The 19,324-nt window shown below is 45.1% G+C and overlaps 2 protein-coding genes across 2 annotated transcripts; both read right to left on the bottom strand.

Annotated features, from left to right (window-relative positions):
• Nucleotides 1-9,093: 9,093 nt before the first annotated feature.
• Nucleotides 9,094-12,950, bottom strand: LOC112903681. The gene is made up of 5 exons (XM_025972908.1): nt 12,815-12,950; nt 12,033-12,141; nt 10,415-10,546; nt 9,997-10,331; nt 9,094-9,909 (listed from the first exon to the last, which is right to left on the bottom strand). Exons 1-5 carry the CDS (start codon nt 12,948-12,950, stop codon nt 9,788-9,790), a joined length of 834 nt encoding a protein of 277 aa, XP_025828693.1. The 3' UTR covers nt 9,094-9,787.
• Nucleotides 12,951-15,360: 2,410 nt separating this feature from the next.
• LOC112903680 (protein NPG1-like) lies at nt 15,361-19,043 on the bottom strand. Its single transcript, XM_025972907.1, has 5 exons — nt 18,840-19,043; nt 17,667-17,922; nt 16,385-17,589; nt 15,885-16,032; nt 15,361-15,680 (listed from the first exon to the last, which is right to left on the bottom strand). The coding sequence occupies exons 1-5, from the start codon at nt 19,041-19,043 to the stop codon at nt 15,361-15,363; spliced, it is 2,133 nt and encodes a 710-aa protein (XP_025828692.1).
• Nucleotides 19,044-19,324: the final 281 nt, after the last annotated feature.

The following is a 19,324-nucleotide window of genomic DNA, read 5'->3' as shown; positions in this document are numbered from 1 at the left end:
TCTTTTGGGGTTTCCGGAGCCTTTTGACCCATGATGGCTTATCGATTAGAGAGAGGGAAAGACGCCCATTAGTCCAAGTGCTAGTAGGAGGGACGTGGCACTTGGGGTAATGCGGTTGTAAGGTGGAACTAAGCGCTAGAACGTTAAGACGCGCTCATTTTGTGATGGTTAAACTCTTTGGATGCTTGTGAGTTAAGGACAAGTTAATTGCATGATTATGGTTATGCCTCGACGTGTTACTAGTATTTTAATTATGTGAGTTATTTGAATGTTTCATGCGTGCTTCCTTAAGAAGTTATATATGAGCCCTATATTGTCATGTGGAAACGATGTGAGGTGACGACATATTGCACTCATATGTTGCATGCATGCACGCATACTCATATAACAATTATAAATCATATGGGTGACCGTTTTCCGTCTTTCTTGCTCCCTAAATCTGCCCTAGTGACTCGAATGGTGATGATCAAATCTTTGTCACTCGGCACATTATTATATTTTCTTTGATAAGTTACCGTTCGAATCTCGATCTTAAGTCAAGTCATTACCTACGCCTTATCGTTCCATCGTTCTCCTTAAGATTATCATTTCTTCCTCGGTTGCTAACTTATCTTAAATTCTTGCTAGGATGAATTTGCGTTTGGGAACCGGCGCGAACCGCAGGAACGGTTCGGGTGGGAATAACAATAACAACAACAACAACAACAACAACAACAACAACAACAACAACAACAACAACAACGATCTTCCCGGACCTCCCGTCCACCCCACTTTCGCGGATGTGCTTGCCCAACAAACTCAACTACTTGGGCAATTGGTCAATCACATCGGCAACTTGGGTAACATTGGAGTTCAAGCTCCTAGGGAGGAACCGCAAGTAAACAAGTTTGGGGATTTCTTCCGCACCAGCCCACCAATCTTCCGTGGCTCCAAGGACCCTCTTGACGCGGATTTTTGGCTTCACGTCATTGAGGAGAAGCTTAATCTCATCCAATGTGATGAGCATGATAAGGTCTTATTCGCCGCTCACCAACTCCATGATGCCCCGGGGGCTTGGTGGCGTAATTGGAAGGCTTCTCAACCCGCCAATCACCGTTTCACGTGGGAAGGATTCCGGACGGCTTTTCGCTCCTTCCATATTCCTAAAGGTATCATCGACATCAAGAAAAAGGAATTCCTCAATCTCACCCAAGGCCATCGGGATGTAATGGCTTATGTCAATGCCTTCAACACTCTATCACAATATGCACCCGATGAAGTGTCCTCCGATGCCAAGAAGCGGGAGAGGTTCTATGACGGCCTCTCGGAAGAGCTACAAGACAAGCTATCCACCACCAAGTTTGATGATTTCAACGACTTGGTGAACATTGCTATCCGCGCCGAGCACAAGATGAAGAGACTCGAAGCTAAGCACAAGCGTCCCGCTCCTACCTCGGCGGGTGGTAGCTCATCTCGCCCACGTGTGGGGCCTCAACCTCCCCCACCGCGCGCGCCGGGTGCGCAACCACCGCGCCCGATGTGGGTGGTACGTCATCCTCAACCACCTCAAGGACAACCCCCAAGGCCGGCCAATGCCTTTTGGAACAACCCAAGCGGCGCTCCAAGGGGTCCGTGCTACAATTGTGGTGGCACGGGTCACATCTCCAAGAATTGTCCTTCACCAAGGCAAGGCGGCACCTCCAATGCACCAAGACCAAACAACCCTCCACCGCAAGCCCCACGCCAAGGAGCCAAGCCATCGCAAGCTCCTAAGCGTGGCCGTCTCAACTACACCACCGCGGAAGAGATTCCGGACGATGCCGAAGTGCTCATGGGTACGCTTCTTATAAACTCCCATCCCGCCCTCATTCTTTTCGATTCCGGAGCAACCCTTTCCTTCATTAACAAGAAATTCATGATGCATAGCAAACTCCAAATGCAAACCCTACCACAACCTTACCACATAGAATCACCGGGTGGGGAAATCATCTCTAAGCACTTCGTAGATAAGGTCCCAATTCTTATTGAGGGAGCCACTTTTCGAGCAAATCTTCTCATCCTAGATAAGCTAGGCTTAGATGTAATTCTTGGGATGAATTGGTTGGGAAAACATGATGGGGTTATCAAATGTGGGCCACGCACCATCGATCTCTTGCACCCCTCCGGGGATAGGGTTCTCCTCTCTCTCGCCACAAAGAAAGCTTGTCTCTATTCCTTGGCGGGTACCGAAGCCACGGCGTTGGAAGATATTCCCGTGGTTTGCGAGTATCCGGATGTCTTTCCGGAAGAATTGCCGGGCATGCCTCCCGATCGTGAGGTGGAGTTCGTTATTGAATTAATGCCCGGGACGGCCCCCATTTCCAAGCGTCCCTACCGTATGCCTCCTAATGAGCTAAGAGAATTGAAGGAGCAACTCAAGGTCCTTTTGGATAAGGGTTTTATTCGTCCGAGCTCCTCTCCTTGGGGATGCCCGGCTCTCTTTGTGAAGAAGAAGGATGATAGTCTACGGATGTGCGTTGACTACCGTCCGTTGAATGAGGTCACCGTCAAGAATAAGTATCCCCTTCCTCGAATTGATATCTTGTTTGACCAATTATCGGGAGCTTGCTATTTCTCCAAGATTGATCTAAGGTTGGGGTATCATCAAATCAAAATTCGTCAAGAAGATATTCCAAAAACGGCTTTCTCTACTAGATATGGTCTCTATGAATACACCGTCATGTCCTTTGGCCTCACCAACGCCCCGGCGTATTTCATGTACTTAATGAATAGTATCTTCATGGAGGAACTCGATATCTTCGTGGTTATCTTTATTGATGATATTCTTATCTACTCGAAGACTCGGGATGATCATGCTCACCATATCCATGTTGTGTTACAAAAACTTCGGAAGCATCGTCTTTATGCTAAGTTTAGCAAGTGCGAGTTTTGGCTCGAGAAAGTATCCTTCCTTGGTCACGTTCTTTCCAAGGATGGAGTCGCCGTCGATCCTAGCAAGGTGCAAGATGTCCTTGATTGGAAGCAACCTCGAAGCATCACCGATATTCGGAGTTTTCTTGGGCTTGCGGGATATTATCGCCGGTTCATAGAAAACTTCTCAAAAATTGCCAAGCCTATGACCGAATTGTTGAAAAATGGGGTCAAGTTTGAATGGTCTCAAGCTTGCGAAGAAGCCTTTCAAACTCTTAAAGATCGTCTTACTACCGCTCCCGTTCTAGCTCAACCAAATATTCACAAGAACTTCGATGTCTATTGTGACGCCTCTCGCGTCGGTCTTGGTTGTGTTCTTATGCAAGAAGGCCAAGTGGTGGCTTATGCCTCTCGTCAACTCAAGCGTCATGAAGAAAACTATCCAACCCATGATTTGGAGCTTGCGGCCGTGGTCCATGCTCTAAAGATTTGGCGTCACTATCTTCTTGGGAATCATTGCAATATCTACACCGATCACAAGAGTCTTAAATATATCTTCACCCAATCCGATCTCAACATGAGGCAACGTCGATGGCTTGAGTTAATCAAAGATTATGATCTTGAAGTTCACTATCATCCCGGCAAGGCGAATGTCGTTGCCGATGCACTAAGCCGCAAGGCTCAATGCAATTGTTTGACCATGGGACCTCCTCTTCATACTCTTTGTGATGAATTCCGGAAACTTGAATTAGGAATGGTCAAGGAAGGTCGTCTCGGTGCTCTTATAATCAAGTCCAATCTATATGATCAAATTAAGGAAGCTCAAAGAAATAACAAAGGTATGGCCCGAATTCGTACACTCATGAAGGAGGGTAAAGCTCAATGTTTTTCTTATGACGATCAAGGGGTTCTATTCTTTGGGAAACGTATTGTCGTGCCTAAGGATCACAACTTGAGGCGCTTAATTCTTGACGAGGCTCATAATTCTCAATTCTCGATTCACCCGGGTAGCACCAAAATGTTTCAAGATCTCAAGCAAAGGTTTTGGTGGACTCGCATGAAGCGGGAGATCGCTCGATATGTCGCCGAGTGCGATGTTTGCCAAAGGGTTAAAGCCGTGCATCTCAAACCGGCCGGTACCCTTCAACCTTTGCCTATTCCATCTTGGAAGTGGGAAAATATTGGAATGGACTTTATCACCGGGTTGCCGAAGACTATTCACGGGTATGATTCTATTTGGGTAATTGTTGACCGCTTAACCAAATCGGCTCATTTTCTTCCGGTCAAGACTACCTACCGAGCCAAGCAATATGCGGAATTGTATCTTACTCGCATTGTATGTCTCCATGGTGTTCCTAAAACAATTGTCTCCGATCGTGGTTCGCAATTTGTTGCCCACTTTTGGAGAAGTCTTCATGAAGCCATGGGAACCGACCTCACCTATAGTACCGCTTACCACCCTCAAACCGATGGCCAAACCGAGAGGGTGAATCAAATCCTTGAAGATATGTTACGGGCATGTGTTCTAGTATATGAGAAGAAGTGGGCCACTTGTTTGCCATTTGCGGAGTTCTCTTATAATAATAGCTATCAAGCAAGTATCAAGATGTCCCCCTTTGAAGCTCTTTATGGACGGCGTTGTAGAACGCCCATCAATTGGTCCGAATCCGGGGAAAGGCCCTTCTTTGGCCCGGATTTGGTGAAAGATGCCGAAGACCAAGTTAAGATCATTCGCGAAAATCTTCGCATTGCCCAATCCCGTCAAAAGCTATATGCCGATCGTCGCCGCCGTGAACTCCATTTCAAAGTTGGTGAATATGTCTATCTTAAGGTCTCTCCTTTCAAGGGTACTCGTCGCTTCCGGGTCAAGGGTAAATTGGCACCTCGTTTCGTCGGACCTTTCCAAGTCACAAAAAGGATTGGAATGGTGGCTTATCAATTGGATCTTCCCCAATCACTTTCCACCGTTCACAACGTGTTTCACATATCTCAATTGAAGAAATGCCTTCGTGTTCCTACCGACGCCATCGACCTTGAATCACTCGATCTTCAAGCGGGTCTTACCTACGAAGAGCATCCTATTGCCATCCTAGATCACGTTGAAAGGAAAGTAAAGCGAAGTATGGTGAAGTTTGTGAAAGTTCAATGGAGCAACCACTCCGAAGACGAAGCCACATGGGAACGCGAGGATCGTTTGCGTCAAGACTACCCCGACTTCTTCTTCCAATGAGTGAGTCCTCAAGCTTTTCCCACCGCACCCAACCTTCTTTAAGAAGTTCATCCTTCTAGATATCTTATATGTGTACACAATCACCATCGAAGAGAAATTAAAGGTGTCCTACCGTTCCACACTACCCATGCCTTGCACATCCCTTCTTCGATGTTACCTTGTCTAGGTGAATATAGCCTTAATACCCCCGAGGCTCTATCGTCTTTTGTCTACCAAATCTCGGGACGAGATTTTCTTAAGGGGGGGAGAATTATCACGACCCAAAAATTAAAGCACGGGATTAAAAATTAAGTAACATCATCATGAGCATCATCAAAGCATTATGGAGCATCATATGCACTTAATTACATGTGACCATCCATTTTTCTTGTGTGAATTATGTATAAGTTGTGAAGTAAGTTTAAATTTTGCTATGTGACTGTGCCCCCAAATATTTTATTCAAATACTAGATTTCAAATGGTGATTTGTGGATGTTTTTGTGCAATTTTTGAATGCCTAACCCGAGCCATAAAATTCTTGGAAAGTTTGAAAACTGCAACGTTGTTTGAATTTTTGTGATCAATCCATGACGGATTTTTGAGCTCTTGTTGTTGCATTGTGTTCTTGATGTTTTAATCTAGCTCCAGTAAAAATTTGGTGAATTTTGGAGCCCGGGAAGTGCACGTTTTTGAATTTGTAAGTTGAACCGTTGCTTTGTTTTCTCTCCCTTTCCTCCCGGCCCCACCTGTCTGTCTCTCTCCCCTCTCCCCCGCGCGCCTGGGCCCGCACGTCAGCCACCCCCTCCGCGCCGCCCGCGCCTCTGCGCCCGCCCGTTGGGCGTCCGCGCGGCGCGGCACGCCGGCGGCCGCTGGGCCGTCCAGCGTGGCCGCCGCCTCCTCGTCTCCCGTGCGCCGCCCGCTCGCCTCCCCCGCTCCCCTCTTCAAAGCGCCCGTTTCCCCTCCCCCGGCCCAAAATCGCGCCCCTGCCTCTTCTTCTCCCTCCGCTCCGAGCCGCCGCCGCCACCGCAATCCGCCGCCGCCGCCTCGCCTCCGCTCGATTGGCCGCACCCGCACCACCCCCTCACCTTCCTCGCCCCGCTCCGCCCGCCCGCCGGCCTCCCCTTCGCCCGCAACACCCTCCCCCGCGAGCGCCTCCGCCCGCCGCCGCCGCTCTCCGCCGTCCTGCTCTCCGCCGCCCCGCCTCGCTCGTCCGCGCTGCGGGTGAGCGCCCCCTCCTCGCTGCGCTGCCCGTGCGCGCTCCGCCTGGGCGCGTTCGCGCCCGTGGGCTGCGGTCCCGTGCCGGCCGTCGCCGCGTCGCGCCGCGTGCGCGCGCGTTCGCGCGCGGGCCGCGCCGTGGGCGCGTGCTGGCGCCCCTCGTGGCGGGTCAAGGCCGCGGCCGGCCTTGACTCCGCCTGGGCCGCGCGCTGGCCGCCTGGGCCCACCTGTCGGTGCCCAGGGGTGCTAGATCCGGGTGGATCTAGCGCCGGCCGCCTCGTTTCCCCCGTTTATCATTTCATGTGATTTTGTTATTTGCGTAGAAATTGCTGTAGATCTCCAAAAATTGTGAAATTTGTCTTGTTTGAATCCTCTGTAATAGATCTACTTAGATAAAATAATTGTATGCATGTTAGAGTTCTGCATTTTAAGTTATAAATTATTCTTGTTAAACCAAGTTAATCATTAATCTTATCTTGTGGAGCTCTAAAAATTCCAAACTAAAGTTTGTTATATTCCCTGTCAAATGCTCTTTCTCATAGTGCAAGTGGTGTATATGTTCCAGTACTGTTTGATAGGTTTTTAATGTGTTTTTAGTTTAGCTGCCTGCAACCTTATAAAATGAATATCTTTTGATAGAAAATTGACAAAATGGTAAAACCACTTCTGTTATCCTTGTTATCATGTCTTGTACCTCTGGTAATTTTATTAGGATTTTTGAAAATGTTTTGCATGGCTTGTAAGATTTATCTTGAGTTTAGCTGCTGAAAATTGTAAATATCATAAGTAATTCTACAAATAAGTTTTTGATGCAAACTCAACTCTCATGAGTTTATTTTGATGTCCTCTGGGTGCAGAAATTAAATCATGATTTGTTCTTGTTAATTTGTTGCATGAGCGAGTTTGCCTTCGGGCTTAGTATTTAAATTAGTAATCGAGCTTGTATTACCATAATGATATTGCTTTCGCGTTGATGTGACTTTTCTCTTCTATTGTTATGTCATTGCATATCATCTCATTCTCACATCATGGGCATCATCCTAATGCATGCATTTCATTCATGCATTTTAGTGACCGAGACGCCGGAGGACGTACCCGTTGAGCCCGCCGAGTTCGTTGAGACCGAGCCGGGAGCCGAGTGTGAGGTTGAGCAAGAAGAGAACCAAGGCAAGCAGCTAAGCATGATTTCCTTGACCTATTTAACTTGCTTAAACTTAGTTATTTCACTTGGGTATCTATGCTTATGATAAATACTTATCTATTGCATCGTTGGTCCTATTTTCATGCAATGTCCTCCCTTGATTTGTATATCCTTGTCCTTGGCACACGTAGCTAGTTGCAACTTAATTAACTAAATGCTTAGTTGTGCTTAGAGTTGGTATATATCTTGTAGGGAAAGTTGGAATAGGATCACTTGTTTCACCACCTATGATTATCTTGAGCATAGTATCCGGTGTCGGGTTGTGGGTTGGATCGGTCTAGTTGGAAGTGAGTTTTTGGGGTTTGAGCGGAAGGTAGGGCCTAGAGAAAGGAGTCTCGGAGGCTTAGTCCGCTTAAACCGATTAAGGACCGTCCGTGGATGACCTTGGAAATTGAGCACTTATCGTACTACCACATATCCATTCATGGGGTGGATAAACCAAATACCCTCTAGTTTTAATCGTTGATGCACGGTCCTAGATGCGTGGCCGTGGGGCTTTGTAGAGAGCCTTAGGGGTGTCCCCGGTGGACCTAGGTAACTCTCCGCGCAAGTTAGGCGTGATGTTCAACGGTTAGAACTCGTCGGGAAAGGTTGACGCGAGTACCCCCTCACCCCACGTGATCGGTTGGGTGAGTCGCATGGTCCTTGTGTCGTGTGGGTAAAGTTGTACACCCTTGCAAGGTTAATAAATCAATTCGAATTGCCGCGCTCTCGGTTATGAGCAAGCTCAAGTTTCGACGAATTCTTCGTAGTGTATCGATCTTGGTCGCATGTGGTTTATGATGCTTATGTCACCTCTTATGGTTGGTCAATGTTTAATTAAAATTTTGTGGTGGGTTGGGCAAGATAATAAAAATGCTAGGATTGCTAGAATAGGTTTTGGTTAGGAAGTTCATGCTTATGCTATCAACTTAACCCTAAAGCTTTCTTGTGAGCCCTCATTTGCATACTCCTTGTTTATTTATTCGCGTAAGTCTTGCGAGTACCTTTGTACTCATGTTGCTATATTTCTTAACTAAGTTGCAGGTGAGCCGGAAATTGTTTTTGGCCACTTCTACCCCGCCGATCCCGGTGCGGGCGAGGAGTAGGTCCTTGTGGTGTCGACGGCGTCCTTGAGCAAGACTCCGTCTCGTTGCGCGTTTTATTTTTCCGCTGCGTACTCGTCTTTTGGGAAATTATCTTGTCACACTAAACTTCATGATCTACGTCCCTTTTATTTTGGATTGTGAGCCCAAGGCTTGTAACTCGTGTTGAACCGTAATTTCAATTTGAACTTGCTGCTTAAAATTACTCTTTGTGGTACAATGGCGAAATACTAGATTGTGAACGGTATGTGTATATGCATGATCTTGGGCATATGGTGGAGCACATACCGGGACTACCGGATTTAGCCTCATTTTGGGTGAATGTCGTGTTGGTCGTCACGATTTAGATGTGGGTTAACACGTGGCACGCCGAAGCGCGAGCGCGTGTTAGCTCTCCTCTTAATTATAACGACCGGCGACTCGTCTAAAATGGTGTTAAATTGGGCGGTTCTCACACAGATCATCTACAATCTGGTTAGCCACTGGCGCTGCTTCCTTCAAGTATTCAGAGAACTTCTCCTCAGTACAATCTTCTGCCATCCCTTCGGCCAGTGGCTCCAGGTCAGCATCTAGATAGAAGGACTTCACAAAGTCACGGTCTTGGCCACCTGGGAGACGTACACAGAAACCTTTTGCGGAGCATCATGAAGACGCTCCAGCAGAGATCTTGGAGCCACACCTACCACTAGGGTGTCTACCATGTTGACTACGGCCATGGCAGTGTCCTCCAGCTCATTCAGCTACTTCTGCTTCCGCTCAAGATGGATGTTCATGCTAAGGATTTGATCCATATTCTTCATCAACTGGGTGTCACCATCTTTGAGCTGTTTGCAGGTAATCTTGTGGTCCATGACCAAGTCTTCGTACGACATCTGCAACTGCTCGTATGCCTACATTAGTTGCTCGTTCTCCTCTGTAAGGTGGTATACACCACACTTGTAGTCAGTAAGTAAAGACTCTTCATGAACAACTATAATATTGAGTTCTGCGTAAAGTTGAAGGAAGAGTACTTCAGGGAATAAAGATAGTGAAGTACTTGCTCAAATTACTTCTCGACTGACAATCAGAAGTAGGAGTACCTTTGTTCATGGCAAGCAGAACCTTATTCTTACTTGAGATCTCTTTCGCCTTCTTCTCCATATCCATGATGTGGTTACAACGTGCGGAGGTAGACGCATCAAGATGCTCCTAGAGGTTGGAAATACTGGTTTTCACCTCCGGAAGTTGCTTCTCCAAGGCTTCTACACAGATGAGCGCGTCGCCAGTCGAGTATAACTTTGGGACTTCTCCTTGGAGTGCTTGACGAGTTTCTATTCGCAACAAGATAGTGGATTCAAAGTTCAGTATACATGAGTACTAATTGACAAGGATCAAGACACATACCAGCGTATACTCACCGAGCCGACGATTCATCTCCATCATACAGGCCACCTGGTTGTCGCTAATCAAAGGATCTTCAAAAAGGGAACCATGGGAGCAGTAGATATGACCTGTCAAGAGGCTCAGTTTTGTATCTTTAGCCGTGGAGGCACCAACAGTATCAACATCTGCACAGTTCTTCGGCAGTTGCTCCACCACCTCCACGTGATTGGTACTCGCAACCTCGCCCTCAGGAATAATCTGGGCTTTCGGAAGAGTTCCTGATTTGGGCGGGGAGACACAACTCGTTCCAGGCTTGACTGCCCAGGGGCTGCGGACCTGGGTGCCATGATGGCCACCTCCGGCTCCGCACCTGCATCAACATCAATTACCTCAGTCTCCATGGGTGTGGGCCACACAATGTTGTAAGCTGCGGCCACAGCTTGGCTAACTGACGCTGCAACATCCAAAGATTTCTCCATCTCAGAAGCTGGAGAGGCTGAGGCATCTTGCATCTGTGGAGGAGGGTGTTCACCCCCGTCCGCAGAAGCGGCACCGGACTTGTTCCAGCCCAGAGAGGAGGATTTCCTGTCAAGCAAAGCCAAACGTTAGCAAGTTTTATATAAGCGTATTGTCAGTATTTTACCACCCAGACTACCGAGGGGTACCCCTAAGGTGGTAGATTATAGGTGGGGTGTCGATAAGATCTGGCACTCGAAGGTGCAAGGAACATAATATTTAGATAGGTTCGGACCGTCTAGAGCGTAATACCCTACATCCTGTGTGGTGGTCTGTATTGCCTTAGATGATGATTGCTTTGGAGGGGGTCATTGCCCGCCCTTATATAATGTGGGAGGATACTAGTTTAGAAGTCCTACCCGAATACGTTCCGGGTAGTTTTTCTTCTACTCCGACTAGTTCTACTCATACCAGGATAGTTTACAATAGATGTAAGGTATGAGCCATGCTCTATCCCTTATTCTAGAATATGTTCGTCATATATTCATCATATGTGCAGTCCCGTGACCCTGGTCCTAACACAGACCTACAAAATAACTACTCAAAAGCGTACGACTAGTTACCGGGAGGATTTCTTCGTCACATACTTTGACACCTTGAGTACCTTAGGCACTAGAGCTGTAACCTTGGTACTCGCCGGCACCGTATCTCCGGCCATGACCTCCTAGGTGGTTAGGTAGGCACTTGTAGATGCCGAGGGCACTGTCTACCCCAGCGCAGCGCCTTCCTCGACCACTTGCTGATCAACCCCTTGCCTCCACCACATTGCTGCATGAAACAAAATTAGTACTCGAGAGGACTAGGAAAGAGGCAAATTAAAACTCAAAAGCACCAGACATACGTCAAGTTAATATCGCAAAGCTTGTGCTGTGAACCCGCACGGTGCTCCTTGGTTTGCACGGCGGGCTTGGTGAGGCTTTACTCCCCCGGGATGCTGAGGAAGAACCCTCAGCAACACTGGCAGATGCTTTCCCTTTACCCTTGCTCTACAATCGCGCAGCCAAGGAAGAATTCCATGACTCATTATCCTCATCATTTGTCTGAGTCTAGTGGAGGTGCTCACTACAGAAAAATAGTGTAATTTCATCGGCCAGAAACCGACGAAAATAGGCCGAAAGCTGTCGAAAATAGTTATTTTCGTCGGCCGGCCGATGAAATTAGACCGCCGGAATAAAGTAGACAAAAATAAGCTTTTTTCATCGGCAACCGACAAAAATAACGCTATTTTTGTCGGCTAGCAAAGCCGACGAAAATATGTTCACATTTTCGTCGGCCAGCGTGGCCGATGAAAATAGCTTGATTTTTGTCGGCCCGGGGGCCGACGAAAATAATTGTCGTTTGTTTCGTCGGCTCAAGAGCCGACGAAAATACTGGACACGGTGCCCCTACAGTGATGGGCACTAGATTGCTTCACTTGGCGCCGATGGCGGGCTGGATGATCTCAGGTAGTGGAGGTGAGCTCTCGTATACCGTGAGATCATCATGCAAGAAAGCAAAATCAAAATCGACTCGCAACAATAGGGACTCGGGAGGAATGCATTGCAAAGACAAGTACCTTCTTCGTTCTTTCTTGGCACAGTACAACTTGGGGACGTATGGCCTGGAGTGCATGTCCAGAAGGATCAGCTGCACCTTCTTCATGACCTCCTTCTTCGGCAACACGTCTGCAAAGAACCAAGAAGGATCCTCAGTGTTGCGGTACTCGTAGCCAAAGGTCTCCTCTTTCGCAGCGGTTGGATGCGCCTCTCAAACCACGAGTATACCACAGACGCTCTGGTGACTCCCTTGGCCTTCAGCTTTTTGATTTTCTTCACCAGCTCATGAATCTGGCGCGATTTTGCAGCCATCAGTTCTTGTTTCCACTCCAAAGCATATTTAGGGGGAGCTCCGTTACTTTCTGGAAAGCCAGGCTGATGGTTTTCGATGTAAAACCACCCAGCGTGCCATCTCAAGTTGCTGCTGCTGAGTCTGTATTCCAGATAGTTCTTGCCAATGTTCTGACGCAGCTGAAATCCCGCCCCTCCAAGTACTTTTGGGTTATTCTTTTAAGGATGGGGCTTGAGGTGAAAAGATAGCGAAAGAGTTGGAAGTGTGGCTTAAAACCAAGGAAGGTTACATAGAAATGAACAAAAATTGAGATCTAAATGATGGAATTCGGATTCAGATGGATGAGTTGAATACCATAGAAGAAAAGAAGACCGCAAAAGAAATCAGATTCATTGGTGTTTTCGAAAGGAAATGCATTTGAGCTAGCAGGATGCCACTCGACCATATATCCTTGGATTGGAGCAATCCCTCGGAAATGAAGTGAAGTAAATCTTTTTTCGGTGCACTTACTTGGCTTCCAGGCACCGCCAACTGCAGGGAAGACTAGCCAGTCGACCCTCCCAACTTTTGGCTTAGGGAGAGTGGGTTCCTTTTCCTCCCTCTTGCGCTTCCCACCCTTGATGGCAGCTTGCTTCCTTCCCATCATGGATGTCACGAATCTTTTCACCCGAATTCGCTCGGGGGGCTCAGGAGAGGAATGGGACAACACAATCTTGCATAAAGATGCGCGGAACGAGTCCTAATTCAAGGTGGAGAAGAAGGGCAACAAGCAGATCGGAAATGGCGGCGGCGGTGTTGAGCTTGTACTGTGCAAAAAGCAGATGGGAATGTGAAGAGGCTAAACGACAGAGTAAAGTTAACCCTAGGTTACCATGGGTTAAATAGCCAGTGTTACCTAGAAGGGAACTTTGGATAACAGATCTAAGTTGAGCGGCTATTGGGGATTTCTCCGGGAAGTTATTTGTTAAACTATTTTTTCCGGGATGTTATCCAAAAAGAGGGGTTTTCAAATTTTAAACCCGAGATCTTTTTTTCCATCAAATCAAATTATTTTAATTTAGTCGTGATGCTTTTGACCTTTTTTCCAAATAGATAATTTGGCTCAAGGCTCGGGGGCTATGGAACATGTGTCACCTGCAAATTGTTTTTCAAATTTTTGGAAGATGAAGAAAGAAGATTCAAGATTATTTTGACCCTCAGCCTGATTTTTCGATTCAACCTAAGACTTGATGGAACCCCCATATAAATGAAGATTCAATCTGGAGAGATTAATTACTGAAGATTACAAAATCAAGGCATTCAAGGGTTGAGCACCTCATACACTGGAGGAGCCAGGGGGGACTGGCAGGGGCCATGCCCCCCTAATGATTCATACAAATAAAATCTAATTTACTTAATCACTAGTTATTTAAGGTAATTGTCGGTGTTTTTACCGTCGGCCTACCTAGGGATACCCTAAGGTAGGTGTTTATTTGGTGAGGGATCGCCGGATCTGGAACTTGAAGGTGAACGCAAGGACACAAGACACAGATTTAGACAGGTTCGGGCCGCTTAGAGTTGCGTAATATCCTACGTCCTGCTTGGGGGTGTTGAATATTACGCCCTGCGCTTGGGTGTTGAGCTACCAGTAGGCGGCTCTCTGTTGGATCTCTCTCTCTTGGTGGCTCTAATTGCTCTTCTAGTTGCTCTGCCTATCTAGGTACCCCTGCCCTCCTTTATATATCCCATGGGGCGGGATTCCTAGTAGGATTATAAGGTAGGAATCCCAATTGGATTACAGCATATGAGTCCTAATAGGATTACAGCGGAATCCTAGTAGGAATCAGACTTCTTTTAGCTCTCGGGTAGCTTTCTTACGGTATCTAGGTGATCTATCCCTGACAGTAATCAATGATCATTTAGATCTTATTTTTCTAGTAATTAGGACTTCTCATCATTTAGATCGAGCTTGGTTGATTTAACTGTCCTATTTAGTACACACATATGTTCTTATTTCTACATGTAAACTATTATCTCCGTTCCAATTAATAGGTTCTTTGATTTTCTACATATATAGTTTTTGCTAGGTACTAGATATAGTGTACATCTAGGTACATAGCAAATCCTATGTATTTATAAGCTAAAATGATCTATAATTTTGTACAGAGGGAATAAGCATAATGCCAAAATAGTAAAATACTCAATTCATTTTTTTGACCATATGTTGACAATGGTGAAATATGGTTATTCATATTATACTGAAAATATAGATAGGTAATCATGCTATATGCTATATATACTTCTATTGTAACCATTATTTGGCTTATTTGGAACCGTGTCACCAGGCAGGGCTTTCTGCATGAGCGTGTATGGAAGCGCTCCATTGATTCTCACGTTCGGAGCCCACATCTTAATCACAATCTAGTACAAAAAGATGTGTCATAACTTAGCTTTTTACGGGTTCCCAATGTCATACGCATTAGTTTGACTTGGTTTGGCTTGGCCCCTCTTAAGTTACTTAGAAGGATGTACTCAGGATGAAGTTCAGAGGAACTAGAGATGCAAACAAAAAACATTACGAAGATGTAGACTACCATTACATTCGCAATAATGTTGTTCGGGAGAGATGCCCTCGTCAATGTGACCATGTCTGTCCAGTCGCATTTTCCCAAGTGTCTCGTTTCATAGGGCACTTGTCCTGGACATGGATGCAACCGAGTGCTTGTGCATGTGGTTCAATTCATGGGTTGGAGAAGTCATGAAAGCCAAAGCATTCATATTCAGAGTGTACGAACAGTGTGTTTTCTGATGTTATACTTACTGTCGAAAGTGCTAGCTACAACCATAAGAAAAAAGAGGCAAACAATTTATCTATATATATACAAATATTAGTAAGTTTCAATTCTGCAAAAAGGCGGAGCTGCCGAGCTGATTGATAGTAAACACTTCAAAATAAAGTTAAGTGTCAATAAGTATCAAATGCAATGAACATCTTGCATAAAAAATAGTATTCAACTACGCTCCAGGAAAAAATAAGGGAATAAATCAATATGGATAGAGCTTCATGCCATGACATTTCACAAGAGTGAACTGAAACTTTCCACGGGATCTGACTCCTCAAGGATCACTGCTGCTTGGAAGCAATCCGCAGCATCAGTGATCCTCCCATCAGACCTATGAACTTTTCCCAAGTAAAGCCAAGCCATCCGGTTTGTGGGCTCGACTCTTAGGGCATCTGAGAGGAAACACCTTGCCGCAGGTAGAAACCGAGGCCCTTGTTTGGCGAGGAGTGCACCTATGGCCACCTTGGATGGCACATGTTCAAGCTCTGTTGAGAATGCATTTACATAGGCGGCCAGAGCATCCTTTGTATGGTCGCGCGCCTGATGCATGTAACCTATAGAGAGCATAGATATAAATTATATTTGAAGTTCGCACACTATGCAAACATGGAGGATTTTACGTGTCTGTATATTTTCATGTTTGTGACCTTTAACTATTATTGGTAACTAGTTATATGGATGTTCTAGATTAAAAATATGGACTATTATTAAATAGAAATGGCAAATTGCGGTAAGGATGAAGATGCATTTGGACTCACCTTCTGCATGGAGTGTTGTAGCAGAGTATGGCTTCAGGGTTCTTGCCTTCTGCAAACATATGTCAGCATCTCTCCAGTATGAGAGACTCGAGTACAGATTAGCAAGACCTTGCCAGATTTCAAACTCGCTGACCATTCCATCTACTATCTGAATACAAGAAGTGAAGGGTGATAGGGAAACTATTCAAAATGTTTACAGGATCATACAGAGATTTGCCAGAATTGAGCACAAGAAAATACAGTAGCCTTGCTTGGCCAACTAGAGCCTAGTGAGCCTAAATGTAGTTTCAGAAAACCAAAATGCATCAACGTATGTATCACAACGTAAGTGAAACATGTCGTTTTCTTATACTCTGCACGCTAAATGTATAGTTTTCGAATATTATATATAGCTTACTAGATCTAAAGTAAATGTAAAATTTTTGGTATAACTTGGAAAAACAATTTGTAATTTTATGAAATCTAATCTAGTATAATTTTAGAGGAACAATGAAACAAACCTCTGGAGTACTCTTTGTAGATTCGGAGGAACTCTTTTGGGCCTGAACTAGAGCAAGAAGAGTACGGTATGCTTCCACTGCTTCCATCGGTGATGACTGAGCAACCTTCAACTTAGCCTTTACCCTAAGTAAGGATCCTTGATCCCAATTTGCTGTCTCATCTAAGGCAGCATCAATTACGACTTCTGCTTCACAAAATCTCTGCTGTGCAGAAAGAATCAATGCTAGCAGCCTCCAGCCTTTGGAAACTGATCCACCAGTTGCTTCAATAAACTCCTTTGCACATCTCAATGCAGAATTCATGTTCCTTTGCTCAGCATATTCAACTCCCATGTCAAATATTAGGTCTGCATTGTAGCGGTTAAGACTGATTGACTCTGTAAGTGACTTCAATGTTTCTGCCTGCAGTAGAGACCTCTGGTAATCTGATGAAACAACCTTGGACTTCTTACCAAGACAACTCCCCAAGATATGGAGGCCCACGCTTTTCAGATGATAATTGGATGATTCAGCACGTGCAATTACTCTCCTTGCATATTCAACACCCTCTGAAGCCAAATGGCACTCCTTACAACATACCTTAGCAGCTAATAATAAGGCAAGGACGTCATTTGGATTCTCGAGCTTGTTTAAAGACTTCCTCAAAAAATTTAGTGCAATATCTTTCTGACCAGCTGCATAGTAGCAAAGTGCTAGGGTGCACCACCTCTCGGTACGAGGATATATTCCAGGTAAAACCTCTTCAAGTTGCTTTGCAAGAACCAATGGTTCACAACAAAGTGACAAGGCATAAGTCAAATGTTCCATGACAGAAGGATCCCAATGGGTCTTGGCTTGGTACCAATTCCTCAATATTATCATCAAAAGTAAAATAGCCTCTTCCACATTATTCTTTGGAAGAAAAGAACCTTCAATTTGCTGAGCCATTCTGGGAGGGCTCCAATCTATATTGCCATGCAACAGAAAAGTGACAAATCTCTTTTGAACCCTGGAGCGGCATTCATCATCAAGATTCCATGGACTAAGAAGAGCTCGCCGGTAAGAAGCTAATGCTTCCTGATAGGAGCCAGCATATTTCCAGGCTTCCGGAAGAAGTTCAACAGATTTATTAACAGTTTCCTGTAATTTTTGTTCTATATCAGGAGTGCCATTCTGGAACATACTTTCAACAGAATCAAGTACGCTTTTGCATTGGTTGGCAGCTTCTGCTTGTTCAGGAAGTATTTGCAGCAGTCATTAAATCATCCAAAATAAGAAATTAATACCATATGTAGAACTGTACCTGTAGATTTCCCTAGTTTTTGAAGGGATAGTGATTTCAAGTAAATGGCTTCCAAAACAAGGCTAGCAGGATTATTTTGCAGCACAGAACTGGGTACTTCAGATTTTGTCCTCCCCTTTCTTGATGGTGTCTTATCAGAAAGGGATGGCTGAAACTGCTGAATGGCAGCTTGAAGGTCTATTCCATCAAACACACGGAGAGCAACTTCCACATTTCCTTTCTGAAATTCTAGTCTTCCAAGGAGAGCTCTTGCTTCCTGGTACCAACATACATTAAAATAAAGTTTCTGTCGGCAGTTAGAGAAACAACAACAACAACTTAGCCTTTTGTCCCAAGCAAGTTGGGGTAGGCTAGAGAAACCATACACCAAAAATTTCATGATGCAAGCCAGACATAGTCACATTTGCAGGTATGCAGGCATATATATTTGTAAATTAGAATGAAATTTTAACACAATCACTCAACTTATGATGTCCAAAGTAACAACCATTTTGTAGTAGTAACAACAATAGTATATTATATTGTTCTAAATTTCCATACCAGTAACTATTATAGGCTTCCTGGAACCTGTTCTTAGTTTATGGATTCCTACAGCATGAAAATGAATTGTCAACATTCAAATAAATATTAACCACAGTTTACTCAAGAAATTATAAAAAATCAAACGTGACCTGAGTTCAATGCGTCTGAATTGAAAAGGAAAAAAGAGTGTTGCATTTAGGTTGGCCAAACCATACAGGTACCTCCCCTCATGGATTGCCAATCTAGCATTCATTCTCGGTAACTGATGATGACTCAGCCAAGTGCAAATAAACATTAATTTATAAATCAAAATAATCTGCTTATATTCTAAAATGTTTTCATTGCTTCTGAATTTGTGAAAGTAAACAACAGACTTCTAGGCACGGACACCCCTAGGCAACTTCCAGTGCCATGCACCCTAGAAAGGAGCATTTTAACACAAAGTTATATACAACAACCATTCTAGGTAGAAAAAAAAAGATATCCAGCAATCTAACCAAGGTCTCCAAAGTGACAGTGTTGCAGAAATTATGGCCTCTAAAGGCGACATATTTCCTTTGTATTTTGCATCACCATCACGATATTGTAAAGGATAAATTTTGCACAGATCAGGCTAAGAAAATTATTATAGAAACCAAAAAGATTGCAGACCTCATAATTAAGGGAGAGTCCCTCAGGGTGCGATGAAGTCTCAGAGCCAACAGCTGGGGTGCAACCGCCGGTTGCCTTCAACGCCTCACCCTCGAGAGGAAGCGCAACCACCTTTTCACGTGGAGTTGGATCCACATCTACCTCCGCTGGCGATGTGGCCTCTTCCAGGGCCACCTCGCCGCCATCCTCTGGGTTCGTAGCCATGCCGATCGTTGGGTTGAGAGGCGTTCTGTTATGGCGTCAAATAGAAAGAGAGATGGGCAGTACACGATACATGGTTTCCTGTTTCCTCTAGCTTCCATGTTGTTTTCACTTTGCCGTAATGCGTTCTCTATTTTTAGGAATATGCTAAAGATTTATTCACTATTTTCTATTATTACAAGGATCGATAATGCATGCATGTGCATGCCTTGAGTTTAGTATGTGCATATTTTTACATGTCTTACTACTTTTAGTAATCAGACCATAATTTAATCTATGTTTCT

The sequence above is a fragment of the Panicum hallii genome, chromosome 8, assembly GCF_002211085.1.
Source record: "Panicum hallii strain FIL2 chromosome 8, PHallii_v3.1, whole genome shotgun sequence".
In the NCBI taxonomy this organism is placed as follows: Eukaryota; Viridiplantae; Streptophyta; class Magnoliopsida; order Poales; family Poaceae; genus Panicum; species Panicum hallii.
Note: the sequence above shows the minus strand (reverse complement) of the source record. Positions and strands in the feature narration are given on the sequence as shown.